At 36.6% G+C, this 21,071-nt stretch overlaps 1 protein-coding gene across 2 annotated transcripts in view; it reads left to right on the top strand.

Moving 5' to 3' along the window:
* The window catches only part of CNTNAP4 (contactin associated protein family member 4), a 248,668-nt gene that overhangs the window by 157,908 nt on the left and 69,689 nt on the right, over nucleotides 1-21,071 (top strand). For both annotated transcript variants that reach the window (XM_069777544.1, XM_069777546.1), the window contains 5 exons: nucleotides 3,062-3,265; nucleotides 3,436-3,620; nucleotides 5,598-5,741; nucleotides 8,248-8,509; nucleotides 16,823-16,972. In XM_069777544.1, the coding sequence (XP_069633645.1) occupies nucleotides 3,062-3,265; nucleotides 3,436-3,620; nucleotides 5,598-5,741; nucleotides 8,248-8,509; nucleotides 16,823-16,972 (945 nt within the window). The remainder of the gene's footprint in view (nucleotides 1-3,061; nucleotides 3,266-3,435; nucleotides 3,621-5,597; nucleotides 5,742-8,247; nucleotides 8,510-16,822; nucleotides 16,973-21,071) is intronic.

Here is a 21,071-nt window from a genome sequence, read left to right as displayed (position 1 = left end):
TGGATGCCCCATCACTGGAAGTGCTCAAGGTCAGGTTGTATGGGGCTTTGAGCAACCTAATCTAGCGAAAGATGTTCCTGCCTATAGCAGAGGCATTGGAACTAGATGATCTTTAAAAAGTCCTTTCTAACCTGAACTATTGTATAATTATATGCTATGAAGATGTCCCTTGAAGTGTGTCCCCAGCTCTCCCCATTGCAGGTGTTGGAGGCCTGCCTATCTGGCGGTCTGACCTGCTTTCTAGGGTGATTTGCTGCTTGCTAAGGACATGGATCCAGGATATTGTGAAGAGACTGTTGAAGCTTGTCCAGCCTTCAGACTTTTCCCCTTTGCTGCTTTTCCATGTGGGCACCAACAGTAATGCCAGGGGAGACTTGGTGTGTACCAAGCATGACTATATGTCTCTAGAGCCAAGGGGCAAGGGCACAGGGTGTAAGGTGGTGTTTTCCTTGTTCATGCTGACAAAACAGAAGAGCTTGAGGAGGACTGGGTGGATCCTTTGGATCAATAACTAGTTGCACAGCTGGTGTCAGCAGCAATTGTTCAGATTTAACAACCTTAGGACACTCTTTGAGGATCAAGAGTTGCTAGGAAGAGATAGAATCCATCTGACCATGTAGCACTAAAGCATCTTTTCCAACAGGCTGGCCAATGTGGTGAGGAGAGCTCTAAATTAGTAATGATGGTGGAGGGAGATGATGGCCCAAAATCAAGTGAGGAAGTGGTGGACTGGTTTGAGAAACAAAGGCTTCAGGGCAGTGTGGACAAGAGAGCATGGAAACAACAAACCGGAGCTGAAGTGCAAGCACTTGACCACCTCAAGTGCAAACACACAAATAGGGAAGTGCTGCTGTGAGGGCAACATTATGGAAGAAGTTCTCACTTTTTCTGAGAAATCAATACAAGTGGATACCTTTCTGAAGTGCCTGTGTGCTAATGCACACAATATGGGGAACACACAGAGAAACTGAGGTCTTCGTGCATTTGAAAGACTATGGTCTCATCATGACCACAGAGGCATGGTGGAATAGCTCACACAACTGGAGTGGTGCCATAGCTGGATACAGGCTGTTTAAAAAGGACTAGCCAGGACAATGAGGAAAGGCAGTTAACTTTTATGTGAGAAAGCAGCAGGGGTGCATGGAGCTCTGCCTAGGGACAGATGATGAGACAGCTCAGAGTTTATAGATTAGGATTAGAAGACAGACCAAACTAATAACCTTCCACAGTGATATAACTGGCTTGGTGAGTGAAAGGGGGTGTTTGGTGTTGGTTATCTTGAGTTTAGCAAGAGTTTTGAAGCTGTCTCCCATAACGCTGTCATAGACTCCTGATGAGCACAGGTTATTTAGGTAGAAAATGAAGTGGAATGAAAACAGACTGAACTGCCTGGCTGAAGCAGTTGTGATCAATGGCACAAAGTCAAGCTGAGTCTATTCACTTGTGGTGTATCCCATGGATTGGTGCGGGTTTCTGTGATGTTTAACATCTTCATTAATGACCTGGATTATGAGCCAGAGTGTATGCTCCGTAACTTTGCAGCCAATAAAAATTTGGAGGACTGATTGACACACCAGAGGGTTTTGATGCCATTTAGAGGGATCCAGACAGGATGGATAAATGGGCTGACAGGAATATCATGCTGTTCAACAAAGGGATGTGCAAGGTCTTGCACCTGTGGAGGAATAATCCCAGCAAGGGTTTACCAGTACACACTGGGGGCTGACTGTGGCCTTGAAGAAAAAGACATGAGCGTTCTGGTAGACACTGTGTTGACCATGAGCTGAAAACATGCCCTTGCAACAGAGAAGGCCAATAGCATCCTGGGCTGTTTTAGGAAGAGTGTTGCCAGCAGGTCAAGGAAGGTTATCCTTCCGCTTCACTCAGCTGTGGTAAAGAGACATGTCTGAATTGCTAGGTCCAGCTCTGGGATTCCTACTACAAGAAAAACTTGGACATACAGGAGTGAAACCAGTAAAAGGCCACACATAAGATTAAGGGACTGGAGCATCTACCATATGAGTAGAGATTGAGAGAGCTGGAACTGGAGAGTAGAAGGCTTGGGGGAAATCTTACACATGTGTATTAATAGCTGATGGGAGGGTGTAAAGAAGACAGACCCAGGATCTTTTTAGTGGTGTCCAGTGACAGGATAAGAGGCAATGGGCACAAACTGAAATACAGTTGTTTTTACTGTGAGGATGGTTGAACACTGCCATGGGTTGCTCATAGGGGTGTAGTCTCTGTCCCTGGAAATACTCAAAACCTGACTGGACACAGTCCTAAGAAACCTGCTGGAGCTGATACTACTTTGCTTGGGGAAGTTGGACAGGATGGTTTCCAGACATGCATGGCAACTTCAAACATTCTGTGATTCTATGATGTCCATACTAGAAAACTGATGATACAAAGTCCTGTATTCCAGTACCAAAACTGTAATTCAGCTTAATCAAAGTTGTAATTTGTTTATGATGCCAGTAAAAAAACATTTGATGAAGAGAACCAGGCCCTACTCACAGCTGATAGGATTTCATTTTAGAATATTTTTGCTTCCTAGGATAGTATGCCATGATATTATTTTGAACTACTGTACAGATATCCAGATTGATTTTAGTGGTCGCTTAAATCTACAACCTGCATGAAGGCCCTGAAAATCAGTTAACTGTAATGGACATGATTTTTCTCTTCTTTATTTTGTTAATTGGAATTAATTACAGATAAATTAATAGAGATTTTCACCCTAAGAATACACTAAGAACAGAAAAGGTCAAAGTACTTCATGGCTCCAAAACAAAGAAGACCTTTCAGCATGTGAGATTAGTACTAGATTGGAATAGACACCAGATCTCTTCTGCTTACCTTGCTTTATTATCTAGTGATAGAAACATCATTAAAACAAGAATTTGGGGAAGAACAGGAATAGCAGAAATAACCTACACTTTACTGGGTACAAGAGAATCTAGGGATGTTAGTGGTGGGACTTCATATCACATTGAAGTAACATGCAACTGTTTCTTTTAGACGTAGCATTATACATTATCTTTCATTTCTTTACTTCTAGGGTCCGAGGTGGTTGGCTTTGATGGGAAAAGTTGTCTAATTTACACATTTAATCAAAAACTCATGAGTGCACTGAAAGATGTGATTTCTCTGAAGTTTAAGACAATGCAAAGTGATGGAATTCTCCTCCACAGAGAAGGACAAAATGGAGACCACATCACCCTGGAATTAATTAAAGGGAAGCTGTCCCTACTCATTAATTTAGGTAACAGCTAAAGTCTCATAAAATCTAATATAGTTATTAGGTACTATTTGACTAAAACTTCTTTTAATTTAAGTGAATTTTAATGTTTAGAATATGATAAACTAGCAGTATATATTTGAATAATTATATTTTTATATGGAATTAATAGTTTTTATTTTTCTTCTTTCAAGGTGATACTAAATCTCATCCTTCTAATGCCCAAATTAATATTACACTGGGCAGTCTTTTGGATGATCAACACTGGCATTCTGTTCTCATTGAGCACTTTAACAATCAAGTAAACTTTACAGTGGATAAACACACTCATCATTTTCATGCAAAAGGAGAATTCAATTATTTGGACCTTGATTATGAGGTGTGAAAATTACCTTTCCTTTATTACATTTATTAACTTTGTTACGTAAATGCAGTGAAACAAGCAAAGGAGACAGAACTGAAGGAAGTTTGTAGTGCTTAAGAATGTAGGCATATTCTGCCTCCTGAAGGAATTAAACAGAGAAAAAGAAATGTTCTTACATTACTAATGCTCCACTAGACTTCAACTCAAGATTTTCAGAAGACCATCTTTTTCATGTCAGAATTCATTATTTTAATATCTTTGTTTCAGTAGTGCTGCAAATGTGGTAAACAGTATGCAAATGTAAGAAATGAGCCCCAAATCAAAGTTACTATTTTATGGCTTCATGAAAATTATAATAAATCAGCATAAAACCATTTTAGAAATGTTTAGATTAAGACTTAAATTCCTGTTTAATCTGGCAAATGTACTGTGAAAAAATCTTGCTTACACAAGTGGTAGATTCATGAAAAGGAATAGATGTAATTTGCTGTGACAGTTTCCTACCTATGGTTAAAAATACCACTATTTCACAGTTGTAATGTGATGACTGGTTGTTTTATGTTTGCCCCTGTCCTGTTTGTTGGATAAGATAATGAGTGATAGAGCAGAGTGTCTGCAACCCATAGATGTATATTACTTTATTCTACTCATTCAAGTTCTTAAGCAGTTTAGAGTAAGATTCCATGCTGTTCCATGTCTGCAATACTCCATTTCAAAAATATCATTCACAAGACTAAAGTCACGATTCTGCTTAAAATTTCTGAATCTAAGCCACAATGCCAAGGCTTGCAGGTTCATACCAATTAAAAAAAAAAAAAAAAAGAAAAAGGAACAACAAATGTTAGTTTTAACTGATTGGCAAATAGATTTATTTTAGTAAATCAACCAGTATTGCAAATTTTTTTTTCCTCTCTTCCACATACTTTACTTTGAAGTATCTGTTACCAATACAAGGTAGAAAGGAAAGCAAAAGCTGGAAAAATGCCTAAAAACTTGCAAAAAAGTATGAACCACTGTATTTAGAATTGCATTTGTGACTATAAAAATGTCTCAATTTAATAACTTAATGAGATAATATATTTAATTTTGGGTTTTTTTATTAAATGATTTTAAATATTAAGTGAAATTTCAAAATTAAAAGAGAAATAGTTTAAACTGACCTTTTCTATAATGTCAGCTAGAATAGCTTTGAAATGTGTGAGTTCAAAAGTTCAATTAAACTGGCATCCTGTTTCTGATGGTGCCCAAGAGTGGAAACATAGACCAGCGTATAACTCAGGTCACCCTTGTGGAAATGCTTTTCTAAAATAAACTACTACTTTCTAAGTGTTTCTGTTTCAGGGACTTATTAAGACAGAGTGATATTCTTGAATTTAATAGCTCTCCATGGATTTTTATTTTTATTAAATCTTCCTATCCCTTTCTGAACCCCTGTAAACCTACAGCATGACATCAAGGGAGTGCACACCCTAAGCATTTTGAGAGGGAAAAAGTATCTCCTTTCATTTGTTTTGAATTTGCCCTAGAGTAATTTAATTTGATGTACTCTTGTTCTCTGTTATGGTAGTTATTATTTGCACACAGTGGAGAAGTCAGGCTCAAATTTCCTAAAGAAGTTGTTTGCGAATTCTCTTCTCCCTTTTTGCATTGTCCAGTGTGGTCTGCATGTACTGGGCCTTGTCCTTCTTCTCCTTGGTTTTGCAGCTGTACTGGACCCTGAAAACTGATAAGACTCTATACTAAGCAACTATTAAGAGGCATCCTCAGAAGAAAAAAAAAGCCAACATTTCAAAATATTTTAATGCATACATATGACTTGATACAGCCTAATTTTTGTTAGCTGTTCTTTTAATACGTAGATGTGATACAAGGAAATAGCCAAGTAGCAGATTCATTATTGGCCAGTCTTTGACTTCTGCTCTTATGCTATTGGCAACTTCTTTCCTTAGAAAATTACTTAATAGTATGATTGATTTCTCTTCTCTTTCTAAGCTCAGCTTTGGAGGGATCCCAGTGCCTGGAAAATCAGGGACATTGTCACACAGGAACTTTCATGGGTGTTTTGAAAATATTTATTATAATGGAGTGAACATTATTGACCTGGCCAGGAGGCATAAATCTCAGATCTACTTTGTGGTAAGAGATTCATAGTTAAGAAAGAATAAATAAGTAAAATAGAGAAAAGAAAAAAAACACAATCATTTTCATAGGCAACACAGTTCTAGTAAAATCTATGTTTAATGAAAGAAAAATCAAGGAATTACTTAATTGGGCTATTTTATATTTGCTGCAGTACAGACTCATGCAGTAGACAATGCAGGATGCACTTTATTCCTCAGGTCTTCAGCTGATATTTAGATGTGTGTGATATCTCACTGTTGTGTGGTATCTCACTGTTGTGCATGTACAAAAGCAAGTGAGTAGTGTAAGATGTAGCTGAAATCATTGAAGCTCTGGCTTTGACTTCTGTACCTGACTAGTAAGAACACCAGCAGCATATTTTAAAAGCCTTCTATTGCTGAGGACACTGATCCACTCTCTTTTCTCCAGAGCATTACAAATTTGATAGGTAAGTGCTGTTTGTCAATTTATACTGCACTTTGTCTGAAAAGCTGTAGTTTAGGTTGGTGAGTTTAATGCATTTATTGTGACATGGCCAACAGTTGTATTAGCCAAACCCCTACCATTAAAAGAAACGGTTCCAACAATGAATCAACTTTCTTCTGTGTTACAGAAGGTTTTCTATAAATTTTACTAAGTCTTTTGTTTTGTTGGTTTTTTTCAATACTACTAGAGCTATCTCTATTTGCAGTATTTATTTATTTAGCAGCAGGATATGCAGGGATATGATGGAAACAGTCTGTTCAAAATAATTAACAAAATATTAAATGCTTTGAAACTCCAAATCTTTTGATTTGGATTTCAGTTCAGAATATGAACAATCAAATTTGGTTGTCTGTCCCAGAAAAAATGGATGACAGGCATCTCTCTTCACATGAATCTCATCGGAAATATTCCAGAATTAACTAAACTGATACCTCTGTATAATATCCTGTCCATGACACTGATAGATGTTGGGGAGAGGGCAGTTATAGGAGGTTCTCTGCGGACTAATGAAAGGGTAGTTATGAAATTATTGTCATAGAAAATTTCATCATATTAATCTCAAATGACTTAAGATCTTGTACTGCTTTCAAAACTATTTAGGAGATGTTTTGTAATGTAATTGTGCCAGAAAATATCTATGTTCCCATAGAATCCTTGTTAAATAGCCACTTTGCTGGTCTGATACAGTATCAGGTGGTTGTCCAGATAATGTAGAGGGGGAATCTGCAGATGGTAAGCTTTTAACGTTTAACAAGGTTTATTAATCTGATGACTTCTTTTTCACTATGGGTCAGTTCAGTATTCTTTTCTCTACAGCTGAGTTCATAAGACAGAGCTTTAATTTATATTTTTTTTTTCCTTTAAGAAAATAAAAAGAGATAAACTTTAATGTCTTGCCGTGCCAGGGGCTAGTGAGTATTTTTCTTAAACTGTTTTGTTAGCTTTTTACTATAAGTCAAAGTCTTCTGTATGTTTAAAAGTTTAAAAGCATTTTGTGTTGAAGAGAAGTTCAATGTACTTTAAATTCTAAAGACATTAATGCTTTAGTAAACGTCCATACAGAACAGATTAGTTATAGTTCAAATAGTGCCAGCAAGTCATTAGATCAAAGTGCATATTGTATTACTATCAAGGTTCATAAAGTACTCACTAATTCTGATGTCAGATGCAAAAAATGCATTATTCCCATGCCAGTCTTCTTATCTATATCACTCAGTACAACCATGGATGCAGGTTAAGCTCAGAGTTGGTCAATGAGCTCATCCACAAGTTTATTTCGGTACCTAAGAACCAGTGGTTTCCAAAGCAATCAAGCAGAAAATAAAGGCTAGGTGCCGAAATACACCTCATGATGTGGTCCATATGGGCCTGTTTGGAAACACGTTTCCTTCTGATTTATGATGTGTTTCACATTTATAAGTGGCAAGAGTTTATATGTGGAATTTTCTCTGAATATTTGTGAAAACAAATACTGGTGTCAGTGCACATCTCCAATTGCATTGATTTGGAAAGATTGCTCCTTGGTCCGGCAAAATATTTTTTTTTCTCAAATTTAACACTGCCTTAAACAATCAGTAGCCAAGCTCAACATTTTTCTCTGCATACAAGTGTTTAGACCACAGCAAATATTTGTACCAAACTTTGCATTCGGTGGCATTTTATCTGACATTCAGAAATTTGTCAAGTCCCTAATGCTTCCTGAGGCTCAGCCAAAATAGAAACAAAGCAGGTCTGTCTAACTCCCAAAGTATGATTAAATCACCCATGTAATTTTGGATGTTACCTCATTCACTCAAAGGTCCTTGCCACTCTGCTCAGAGGTATGTCTGTTCTGGTCAAACAGCTAGGTAAATATTTCTCAAGCTGATGATGTTCTTGTGTATTCGTACTTGATTTTTAGACTAACACACTCAGGTATTACATATACTAGGTTCTATGCACAACGTTTTGAAACTCTGTAGTTTCCATACAAAAGTTCTCATGACCCTTTTTCCCTGAATGTTCCTAATGCCATATTTGTTTCATCTCTTTCTAGGGCAACATGTCCTTCTCCTGTTTAGAGCCACAGGTGGTTCCTGTTACCTTTCTGAGCTCCAGTAGTTACCTGGCACTGCCAGGCACATCAGGGCAAGATGAAGTATTCATCAGTTTCCAGTTTCGCACATGGAACAAGGAAGGACTTCTATTATCTAGTAAACTACACCAGGCTTCAGGTGGTTTCCTCTTACATTTGAGTGATGGCAAAGTTAAAATCAGTCTTCATAAACCAGGAAAAGCACTGAGTGACATCACTGCAGGTAACAGAATTGAAGAAAAAAAAATTCCAAGATTCCTACATATAAAAAAAATAACCTAATGTAAAGTCATTGAAATTAGTACCCACATTCTTGACTTAGTTTTATGACTAGTATGTATGTAACAATGTTTTACTTTTGTGTGAATTTTAATCCCAAATGTTTCTAAATACTTTCTTTTCTCACAAACATGTATCTATGCTTTTTTCCCCATGATTGAGTAGAAATTACTTGTAATAATATAGGCTGCAAAGTTGAGTCCTTAGGTTTACATACTATATGTATGTAAAGATGAGATATCTGAGCAACTTTTTCAGTTGTGAAGTGTAAACAAATTAATTTCTTACTCCGTCAAGCTATGCCATTAATGTGTTTTTCATCATTTGTCAAAGCCTTCACAACGCATCAAGTAACTCATTTTTCTATAAAGTTATACATTATTATAATATTATGTTTGTTATTTTCTAGAGATCTCAGTTACAGAGGTGTCCATTAAATTTGGACAGTGGATACCCAATAACAGTTTGTGTTCCAAAAGCTGGGGCAAGTTTGACTCTACATAAAAACAAACCAAAAATACAGTAAGGACAAAATAAATGCAGAAATTGAGGGGACTGAATAATTGAGGGCTAAAGGGTCGCTTTTGTAGTTAATCACTGAATTGAGACTAGATCATCTACTTTTGGTACTGTGCACTGCTAGGCAGCCCTCAGGGTGGAGCTGAGATTTCCAAAGGCATACCCTTCAGTCTTCTTCTGAGCCATTTCCCTGTCGGTAAACAAGTATATAATGACAAGAGGATGAGGCAAATATAGTAAGATACAGTCATGTTAGAGAGTATCCAACTGGGATTCTGAGAAGCAGCTCACAGCTTTCACTTTCACTCAGTTTGGGAGCAAGGGGACTCCCCCTTTCACAAAAAAGCTCCTCAGTTTTTCTGAGTGCTATTTAGCACTTGATATGAGAACAGCAAGACCACTGGCCCAGCCAGCAGTCTCCTTCTTTCATGAAAAGTGAGACCAGGGCAGAGCTGACAAAACCTCTATCTTGCACGACTTCTTAAAAAATGGTGAGAAGCAATAACATCACCATGTGATAATATTAACACCTTCGCCTAGCAGCACTTTGTCAGTAGTATACTATGCTCTGACACTCCATGCATGACAGCTGCCTCAGTTTCTCATCCTTTATGTAAACAAATTGAATTTTGCCCCTTTCTTATAGAAGGATAAAATGGTTGTTCCAGAATGAATTCTCAGACAGGAAAAACAGGACTAGAGAGATTAGGCAGATAAATGGGATTCCAAAGGATACATGAAAATGAGGAAATGTGGCTGGGATTGGAGTGGTTTCTGTATGGGCAAAGAAGATGACCAGAGACCACTTGTTGGAGGAATGTGTCATAAAAGCAATGGGTAATTTACCTGCAGAAAACACAATGATGATATCCAAAACATCAGTTGATCCTAGATTTATTTTGAACTATACACAGCCATATATTTCATATTTCATCTTCATAGAACAGGAATATTATCAGTGAAAAAGACGCCAAGATAGTTCCAGTAACATAATGTGTAAACTGAATTAACAGATAAATAACAAGTAGGAAAACTGCATTTTGCATTGGTATTTAGAAAACAAGTTAAGGATTTGAATGTGTGAAGAATTTAATCTTGTATAGAGCTTATTCATTGGATTGATAGGAACCAAGCCAAAGGCATCTTTCAGGAGAGTTTTCAAGCCAAAATATATAGACAGCTTAATGATGCTGTTTAGTACTAGTTTGTCTTGAGCAATAACAAATACAATAAGTAAACTAACCAGTTACTGAAATAAAAATAAATAATAAATAATAAAATTATCATATAAATTAAAGCCTCCAAATCTCTTTCGTACCCACAGAATTAAAAAAAAATACATAAAAGGGAGAAAATTTCATAAAAATGTTTTAATTGGTACAAATACAAAATAAGCATCAGCTACCTAAAAGGTTCACAAATCATGTGCTTGGCAGTATAACAGAGAGAAAGAGAGCAAAGCAGAGCCAAGCAGAACAAAGAAACAGCCACAAGATTTGAAGATGAGGCCTCCTTAATCTTAGTTCTATGCCCCTGTTTCTTTTAGATTGATTCCTTGCTTCAATTCCTTGTACAAAATGAAAATTCCTTTGAAGGAGGAAAAAAAAAAAAAAAGAAAAAAGAAAAAGTTAAACATAACTGGAGGTCATTATGTTTCTACAGGTGTATAATGATTAAAAGTAAAATTTTAAACAGTTGATTATATTAATTCAGGAAAAAAACTGTAAGCCAGTAATGACCACAGATAATGCTGAAATTTACATAAATACTTTGATCCTGTTTCTGTGGGTGATAATAGGATCAGCCCTGGTATTTGTTATAATCTGAAATAACTGATGCACAAAGAGTACCATTTTAAAGACAAGAGGTTTCCCTAGGCTCACCAATTGAAAATGTCAATGCGTTAGTAAGAATGTCAGTGGTATGTAGTTAACAGTGATGAATTTGGCTTTCTAGGAGCTATTTCAATTGCAGTTCAATTAGGTGATGTATGTTAAAGAAACTATTGCCACGCAGCATTATTTTAACAGACCAGCTGAAGGTGGTGGCACTTTTAACAGCTGTAGACTTGCACATAGAGCAATTTATTCAGTTTCAAAGTTGCAACACAATACACAACATATTAGCTGAAACAGCCCTAAATAAATCTTGGTAGTCTATGCTGAAACAGAATTTAATGTACTTGTGCTATGTTAAGCTTACTCTTCATGAAGTCTAACAGGAGGCATTGTGTTTTTCCTTGTGAAGACAGAAACTACTGCAAAAACATCTTATTCTCTTCTGAGAAAGAAGTTCTCTAACAAAACCATATGGGGAATTTTTTCTTGAGTTTTTGAAGTGTTTATTGTTACACTCACTGAAGCAATTCAAGTCTGCTTTTTCAGACTGAGTAATTAAATTATGGATGGCTGGACAGGTTTGTTCCCTACAGGCAAGGACTTATGACCTGACTTTCACACATACACATGATATCTGAAAATTAAATCAGAGCATATTTCTTTGTGCAGAGCTCTTAAAATATAAAGTGTTTTTTAAAAATTTCTTCTACTATATAAAAAGAAGAGAATGGCATGCTAATTCATGAATGATTAAGTTGTAATAAACTGTATCCTTCTTTTACAGAATGGTTGCTTAATATCTTTCCTTTGTAGCCTCTTCTGCAAGCTATAAATGTTTGAGATCTTATTACTCAGTTTCTTCATATGACCCTGTCTTTCTATGCAGCTTTTAATTAAATGATGTTAACAATCATTGCATTTGGTGGTTATACTTCAGACTAATTATAAATTACTTTCTCTAAACCAGGTTTTTTTTTCTCACTGATCTCCTAATAAGCTATATACATTGTTTTTTTAATATGTGTTCCTAAGTTTGGATGTCAGTGTTCTGCAAGACCTCCCACAGACTTTTTTTTGTACTTAGATATTAAAATGATGGAGGTACTACTAATGAGAGTAAATGGATATCTTGTTTAATAGCTACCTTATTATGCACTAAAAGTTCAATTGCTATTTTTTCCTTACTTGTTTCTGATAAAGCATTTTTAAAATTCCTAGTAGAGCACCAGACAATATAATTTTCAGATGGAATGGAAATGTTAGCAGTCCATTGGTGTCCAATATTTGTATGTTATACCACTCCATGGCTTCGCACCAGCAAATGTGAATTTAATTAAGGTTTTTAATTTGAGAGCTACAATGAGCTCTTTTCTCAGGAGTGTTTTGTGCTCCCACAAAGGCATTCCTCAGTCCCCAGACTTAAATGAAAAGGACTTTTGGGAAGTCTTAACTTGACCTAGATGAACAACATTTATCATCTCTAATCATGCCAGCCTGTATGAAGAGGAGATAAAATTTCCATCCCCAAATCATTTAGTAGGTCAGTATGATGAACTAAGGTAAACAAACCAAAATGTGCAAAATTCATGTAATTGATTTTCCAGTAACCAAAAAAATTTTCTACTTCATTCATTCATTCAATCTCCTTCTTTATGTTAGGGCATTCTCTGACCTACCTTGACAGTGAAATTTTGCAATATTTGGAGTATGGTTTTCTCACCAGAACAAGATGTTACTGAAGCAGGATGTAAAACTAAGAATTAAAAGCAATTTTCCTTGCAACAATTGAAATGAAATTACAGAATTTGTTAGATTTCATACCTTCAGTGTGACATAGATAGTGGGATTGAGTACATCCTTAGCAAGTTCGCTGATGACACCAAGATGAGGGGTGGAGTTGATTCACTAGAGGGAAGGGATGCCATCCAGAGGGACCCTGGCAGATTTGAGGAGTATGCGCATGTGAAGCTCATGAAGTTCAGCAAGGTCAAGTGCAAAGTCCTGCACCTGGGTCAGGGCAACCTCCAGTATCAATACAGACTGGGGATGAAGGGATTGAGAGCAGCCCTGAGGAGAAGGACTTGGGGATACTGGTGGATGAAAAATTGGATGTGAACTGGCAATGTGTGCTTGCAGCCCAGAAAACCAATTGTATGCTGGGCTGCATAACAAGAAGCATGTCCAGCAGGTCGAGGGAGGTGATTCTGCCCCTCTATTCCACTTTCATGAGACGCCGCTTGGTGTGCTGTATCCAGATCTGGGGTTACCAACACAAGAAAAACACGGACCTGTTAGAGTGGGTCCAGTAATGGGTCACAAAAATGGTCAGAGAGCTGGAACACCTCTCCTATGAAGAAAGACTGAGAGAGTTGGGGTTGTTCAACCTGGAGAAGAGAAGGCTTTGGGGACGTTTTATTGTAGCCTTTCAATACTTGAAAGGTGTCTTATAATAGGGATGGAGAGATACTTTTTTCCTCAGGGCCTGTAGTGATAGGACAAGGGGTAATGGTTTTAATCTGAAAGAGGTTAGATTTAAATGTCCACACCTGGAAGTGTTCAAGGTCAGGCTGTGCGTGGCTTTGAGCAACCTGATCTAGTAAAAGAAGTCCCTGCACATGGCAGGGAGATTGGACTAGATGATCTTTAAAGGTGCCTTCCAGCCCAAACTATTCTATGATTCTCTGATTACTAAAGGAAAAGATAGCATATTGCAGAGATGTGATTAGGAAAATATCATTCACTTCAAATACCTCTACAAATAAAGAAACTTCTTGCTTAATCTTAGAGATGAAGTGAAAGAAGCTGGAGCTTTTGTTAGCTGGGGATGGAGGCTACAAAGAGGGAAATAAGTGAGTAGGGAAATAATCCTTTTTTAAGAATTATTTTCTGAAATAGCTAATCTTAAAATCACAGTATAACAAGTGGCTTTATAAACTATATATATTTTACAATTTAGTTTCAGATTATGGGATAATCCTACAATAATTTATAGAAGAAAACTAATTGTACTGTTGGGAATTGGGAAAAAAAACTTTCTCAGACTTAATTTTCTGTGCTTTAAAAAATACATTATTCATATTCTTTGTTTTAGTATACCTATTATCTCTTTGATGAAAGACTATAGTTCACTGAGTTTCACAGTGGTAAAAAAGACCTAAGGATGCTTTATCTCTTTGTTATTATTTGCTGATTTTTATTTGAAATTAGTAAAAATTTTTGATATATTTGATGAGTTCTTGCTGTAAAATAGTACTAAAAAAATAGGAGAGATAAATAATAATACTCGTTAAGTCTAGAAACTTCATTATACAGTGTGACTCATCTATACCCATGATATTGCAAGACAGCAATAATATTTTTCTGATGCTTTATCTACTCTGTCTTTTAAATGTCTGCTACACATTGTATTATCTAGCCAAAATACAACTAGAGCCAAAATAGCTAGGCTTTAAGGTTTTTTCTTGATCCTCAGCTTAATACTATGCCAGCCTTAACATAAAGTACATCAGCCTGAAGGCTGCTCTAAGTTATATTAGCTGCCACCAGTACAAGGGGACTTCTTCAGCAGCTGGACATCTTGAAATATAGGGAAACTCTAGTCACTTCCTCCACATTGCCTGTAGGACTATGCAAATCCTTGTTACCAAAAGATTAGCCCTCTACTTGCGACCTTTTGGTAGCCAGATGTAATAGCTTTAATACTATTTTATATTGTGTGGTATAAGGTTTCCAATTTTTATTTTAGTAAAAAGTCTATCTCTATAAATATAATGAATATGGAGTTTTACAGAAGTAGAAAATACACCTATTTACTCATAGGTGTAATTATTTACTCTAATTGTAAGTGTACTGCTTCGATTAGCAAACTCAAATGCCACCTCTCAAAAAGATTGCAACCAAATAAGTAATGCCAGAATGGTATCAGAAAACATGTGATTGTGACCCTGTGCTTTCTGCTGTTATAATAGAAAAGTGAATTGTTCCTGAAAGTGCAACACAAAGATAAGAAGATCTGTTAGCCATAGCTTTCATATAATTACACTGAAGCTGGAGATAAAGCAAAATAATTAAGTTTTCTTATTTTGCAGTCCCTAATAAATAGAGTGGTTCAAGTAAGGAAACAAATAATAGAAAAAGTGTATAAGACTAATATTATATTAAATACATTAGAGAAGTTTTCTAGATGTTAATTTATCTAAATTTATAGTGCAATTCTAAGATTTTTCTCTTGATTGTATGCTGATCCTTTGTTTAGACTCTGGTAGTTAACATTATATGTATCCTAGTCACAATGTAATTTAGCTATTTGAACCTTCTGATCTTTCTATTTTTATTTCTTTTCCTTCTGTTTGAACTACTCAGTTAACTGGTGAGCTGTTTCTCTAGAACATTGTTGTGGTTTAACCCCAGCTAGCTACTAAGCACCATGCAGCCACGCACTCATTTCCTCCCACACCCACCACCTAGTGGGATGGGGGAGAAAATCAGGAAAAGAAGTAAAACTTATGGGTTGAGATAAGAACGGTTTAATAGAACAGAAAAGAAGAAACTAATAATGATAATGATAACACTAATAAAATGACAATAATAATAACAAAAGGATTGGAATGTACAAATGATGCACAATGCAATTGCTCACCATCCACCAACTGACGCCCAGTTAGTCCCTGAGTGGCGATCCCCCCCCACCTCCACTTCCCTCAGTTTATGTATTAGATGTGACGTCACATGATATGGAATACCCCTTTGGCCAGTTTGGGTCAGTTGCCCTGGCTGTGTCCCCTCCCAACTTCTTGTGCCCCTCCAGCCTTCTTGCTGGCTGGGCATGAGAAGCTTAAAAATCCTTGACTTTAGTCTAAACACTACTTAGCAACAACTGAAAACATCAGTGTTATCAACATTCTTCTCATACCTAACTCAAAAACATAGCACTATACCACCTACTAGGAAGACAATTAACTCTATCCCAGCTGAAACCAGGAAAAATATACAACACGTTCTAGAGATGAGTATAGAAATACAAGAAATTTCAAGAGGGAAATCACAGATCACAAATCATAAGCACTCCGCAGTCAAGAAAAGACTTTACATAATTCAAAGGTTGTATTCTTTGTTCGTCACCAAAAGGAGTATCTCTGTTTTGAAGAACATTCAAGAATGTGATTGACTTAAATACTTCTTAAAGATAATAATGTGCTTACCTACTGCCCTGTAAAAAATTTATTTCAATATATTTATATATGTAAGTGCTTTCCAGCATCAGGGCTTTAGGCTTATTGCTTTGTGGCACCTTACACCGACACGGCCAGAGGTAACGTAAATTGGTGTTAGAGGCTAAATGCTCATAAATTTTTCCTATACATTTCCAATAAAGGAGACAACTGAAAGAATAATAATCTTGCAACATTGACATGACAGTTGCTGAAGCTTTTAGCATCTATAGGATTTTGCTGTTTTATTGGGTTGCAATAAAATGGATACCTTTAATTTTAAAAGATGAAGAAATCCTTTGTAATAGTGTAGCAAAAATGTGTATTATGTGTAAAATACTGTATCAGCCATCACAATGATATCTTTATGGTAACCTCCTTAGATTGGGAGGATACTTTTCATAGTCACTACATCAAATGGATGTATTACTAATAATTAGGAGTATTACAACAGTAAGACTTATTGACTGAAGTACTTTTATTTTTTCTTTATCAGATATGAAGCGAGGGAAGGGACAGAGACATTTGTGTTCTTTATTAATATTTTTTCTTCTTTTCATTATAATTTGGAATTTTTATGTGGGCTATGATTGCACTACCCGTCTCTCCTCCTTTCAGGTCTACAATATTCAGGTAGTATAACAAATAATGGATGTTCATACTCCATTTTACTTTTTCTTTTCCTTTCAGGTGCTGGATTAAATAATGGCCAGTGGCATTCTGTATCGTTCTCTGGCAAAAGGAATCGTATCAGTGTAATAGTGGACAATGATGTGACCTCATCTGCTCATGCCTCCATACCTCTGCAAATTTATTCAGGAGATGCTTTCTACTTTGGAGGTGAAATATGTTGTTTATTTATGCTGGCAATATCCCACAGTTAAACATAATTTTTTCCTGACATATCTAATCAAATGGTGAGAATTATTTGGCTTGCCTCAAGTCTTCTTTGCCTAACTTGGATATCTCTCAAAGGATCTAGTTTTCAGGTGCTGCTGTGACCTTTTTGAGTTTTTGTTTCCTTAAAATTTTATAATGTTGGGTAGAATAAACTACCACTCTAAATCCTTGGTCACTTTTTAGAACATCTTTTTCTGGTAACATGCTCTGATAATTGAATATAGCCTGTCTGACAATCAGACAGACACACAAAGGTCTCTTTTGTGCACACTTGTTGTGTTGCTAAATCAATTTTTTGTGAGAATCTTCCACTGGGAGGACTTCAAGTGAATGCTTACTTAATTGTGCAAATATCCTCTTTACATGATACACACTCTTATTTTTTTTTTTTTTTTACCAGAGTGACACAAATTTCCTACGTTTGGAGAATATAACTTATGCCTTAAATTTATGTTTAGATATCGTCATTTCTCTAGGAATATTGACAATTATCTGTCACTAAGTGGTTTTGTCATTTATCACATACATGGTTACTGATAGAGTTGAGCAGGAAATTGGCTGGACATGGACCACACAGTAGCAATGTTAAACTATCTGAAAGCATTATTCAACACTAACCTAATGCTTCATCACTTAGTAGCTTAGGAATTCATGACTGAACTATTTATTAATAGTTCTCAGATTTCTGAGAAAATTGAAAAATGCATAAAAAACCCTAAATGAGTATGGACCAAGTCATTGTCCACAGATCAGTTCCCTCGAAACAACAGGTTGTAAATAGATGTTACACTTACAAGCAGACTGTAAGTATAGGAACTGCTATATGAGCATCCATATGACTTTTCATATCTGGCATTTAGCCTTATCTACTAAAGATACCCCTTGACCTAATGGATAATCAAAAGGGCAGAATATTGGCCTTGAGTAACCAGAAGAATTTTTTTTTTCCCCTTCTATGCTTCAGGATCCCACATGTCTGATTAGGTGATTCACGCCATTGCAGGGTTGAAGGCACAGGTGAACAGATCAGGAGGGATATGAGCAGTTGCAAATAACTGTATATTCAATTAAGTTGTACAAGGACATTTCTATTTATCTTTTAAGGGGTGGAAGGAGCAAATTAATTCCAAGAACACTGAAATTACTAACTGCATATCCACCCCTTAGCTTCTCTGATTTCAGCTCTATAGCTGAAATCAGCAGTTCATGCATGTCATACAAACTTGGGGAAAAGTAGTAGGTTTCTGAGTTTAGAAAATAATTTATTAAAATTTTATGTCATATACCACTGTCAAAATGCAGACAATGCATTTTGACTTACTTTCTAAGTTCATATGAGTATTTACTGTGTTTCTATATGCTGGTTGTTAAAACTTGAATATCAGCCTTCCAGGAGAGGTGTCCTGGGGACATGGTGGTTAGTCTGCTTGTTTTAATGAATACAAAGTATGCAAGAAATGTGTATGCCTAGCTGGGAAAATGTGTAATAAACGTGAAAATAATTTAGCGTTATTTCAGCACAATTTCTAGTCATGTTATCATCAAGGTTATACGACCTCTCTCAGTTCTTGAAATAATACCTCATTGCAACTATATGGGCAAAAAAGAGTTTATTTAATATTGCAATAAGCATAAAGGGTGAATCTCATTATTAAAGGATTTCTTCCTATCTTTAATATCCAGCCCACAATTATAAGGAATTCCAATTTCATTAATATTAATGATGTTGCCTTCTCTCTGACAGAACTAGAAGACAACACCAAGAAAAAAATCCGAGAAACAATTTTGTAGAATAGAATAGCTAAGTGTAAAAGAAATAACCTTTTTCTGCCTTCTTTGGCTTTTTTTTTTTTTTTTCATATGAACTCCACTGGAAGTATCTCATTCTCAAATGAGTGTCAGATTTTTTTACCAGAAATGACAGAATTTATTTTACCATTTTATTGTAGAATGCTGTAAAGAATGTGGTTAGACCTGTAGTTGATTTGTGTAACTGTGTGTGGTGCTGAAAATTTACTGTGCTCCTATTTGGACTTTTGGAAGTTCACGGATTTGTTGTTCTTAAAGCAATATACCAAGTAGATAATAAACATTTTCCTTTAGAAAGGTAGTAACAGTTTTCAACAGTTTGGTTCCTCACCAGAGTAAAAGACACTGAGAATTTATTTACCTGTTTCATTTCAGTTTTAGTTCATTTTCTATTGTATCCTTATTAAAAACATATCTATATTATTTATGTTGTTGTACACTCATTTGAATAGATTTACTAGTTTCCACTGTCACTTTGCTTCCTGTATGGTAAACCTCTGCACTGTCTTTACAGGATTTCAGAAAGTACCCATTAGTTCTGTGTAATAGAGAAGTGTCTTAAAAGTGTCACTGCTTCCTAACGTCATGAAACAAGAAGGTCTTTGAATGTTGTGAACCAGAATGCAGTATTGTTTGACTAAGATCAAAGAATGGCCCTTGTGCATCATTCCAGAAGCAATATTACCCTTTGGAAGAAAGCCAAAGAAAAAAACACTTAGGCATATTTTGTCATGCAGTGTTCAGCTGCCACTGGAAAAAACTGCTCAATGGACATGGTTTAAATCAAATCAGGTTCAAAGCAATTTATTGATTTATTAATGATGTTTATTTAATTGGCAATCAGTGAACACGGCATTTTAGGATCAGTAACACAGTTGACAAACCACAATATTAGATACTTACAGAATGTTATTCATAGGTTGGGTAGGACATCCAGACATTGTCTAGCCCAACTCTCTGTTCTAAACAAGTCTGATTAGATCAGGATGTACAGGGTTGTAACCACTCAAAAATTGAACAGCTCCAAGGATGGAAATCTCATAAATCCTCTGGGCAAACTGTTCTCATATTGACCACCCTCATGCTAAAAATACTTGTTGCTAATGTCTGATCAGAATTTACCATTTTTTACTTTTGTCCTTTGCCTCTTGTCCCATTGCTGTGCGCTGCTGGAAAAAGTCTGGCTCCATCTTCTCTGTATCATCTTACCAGATAACTTTATCTTCTCATTTTAAGACTGAACAGGCCCAGCTCTCTCAGCCTCTCTTCATACAGCCTGTGCATTCAGGTCCCTGGCCATCTCGAAGACCTCCGCTGGACTCACTCCAGGATGTCAATGTCTTTCCTGTACTGGGGAGCCCAGAACTACAGGACTCCAGATGTGGTCTCACAAGTGCCACAGAGAGGGAAGAACCACTTCCCCAGATCTGCTGGCTGTGCTTTTGGTAATACAGCCCAGAATGCCATTGGTCTTCTGTGCTGCAAGGGTACATTCCTGCCTCATGGTCCACCTGTTGGCCATCAGGAACCCAGGCCTTTCTCTATGGATCTAGACAGTTATCCTCCAGCTTGGATGGTTGCATGGACTTGTTCCATCTCAGATTAAAGACTTAAACTTGTTCTTACTGAGCTTCATGGTATCTGTCAGCTTATTTCTCCTGCCTGCCCAGGTACCTCTGTGTTGCAGCCCTGCTCTCCAACATTTGATCCCTGCCCCCAATTTGGTATCAGTCACAGGCTTGCTGAAAGTGCGCTGTGTCCTGTTATCCAGGTCATTTATGAAGTCAGTAAACAGCATAGCTCTGAGTACTGATCTCTGAAGGACCCTCTATTCACTGACCATCAGCTGAACTTTGCATCATCAATTGTCCACTTATCCCACCCATATCTCATCAATCTGGTGATAGGGAGACTACAGATAACTGTTAGGGCTTTTGCTAAAGTCAAGGTATGCAGTGCATACTGCTCTCCCTTTGTCCACAGTGCTCATGACCTCAGCAAAGAAAACAAAGAGATTTGTCAGGCACATTTTAGCCTTGAAGCTAAAGTTATCCAGTTACGTTCTTGTCCTTCATATGTTTAGAAATGGCTGCTAAGAGGATTTGCTCTGTGAACTTGCCAGGGACCTCAGTAAGGCTGACTGGTCTCGTTTCCTGTGCCTTCCTTCTTGCTTTTCTTGAAGATGACTGTAACATCTGTGTTCTCCAGTCATCAAGAAGCTCACCAAATT

This window comes from Haliaeetus albicilla, chromosome Z (genome assembly GCF_947461875.1).
Source record: "Haliaeetus albicilla chromosome Z, bHalAlb1.1, whole genome shotgun sequence".
Lineage (NCBI taxonomy): Eukaryota > Metazoa > Chordata > Aves > Accipitriformes > Accipitridae > Haliaeetus > Haliaeetus albicilla.
The sequence above is the reverse complement of the archived record's forward strand: the minus strand, read 5'-3'. Positions and strand labels throughout refer to the sequence as shown.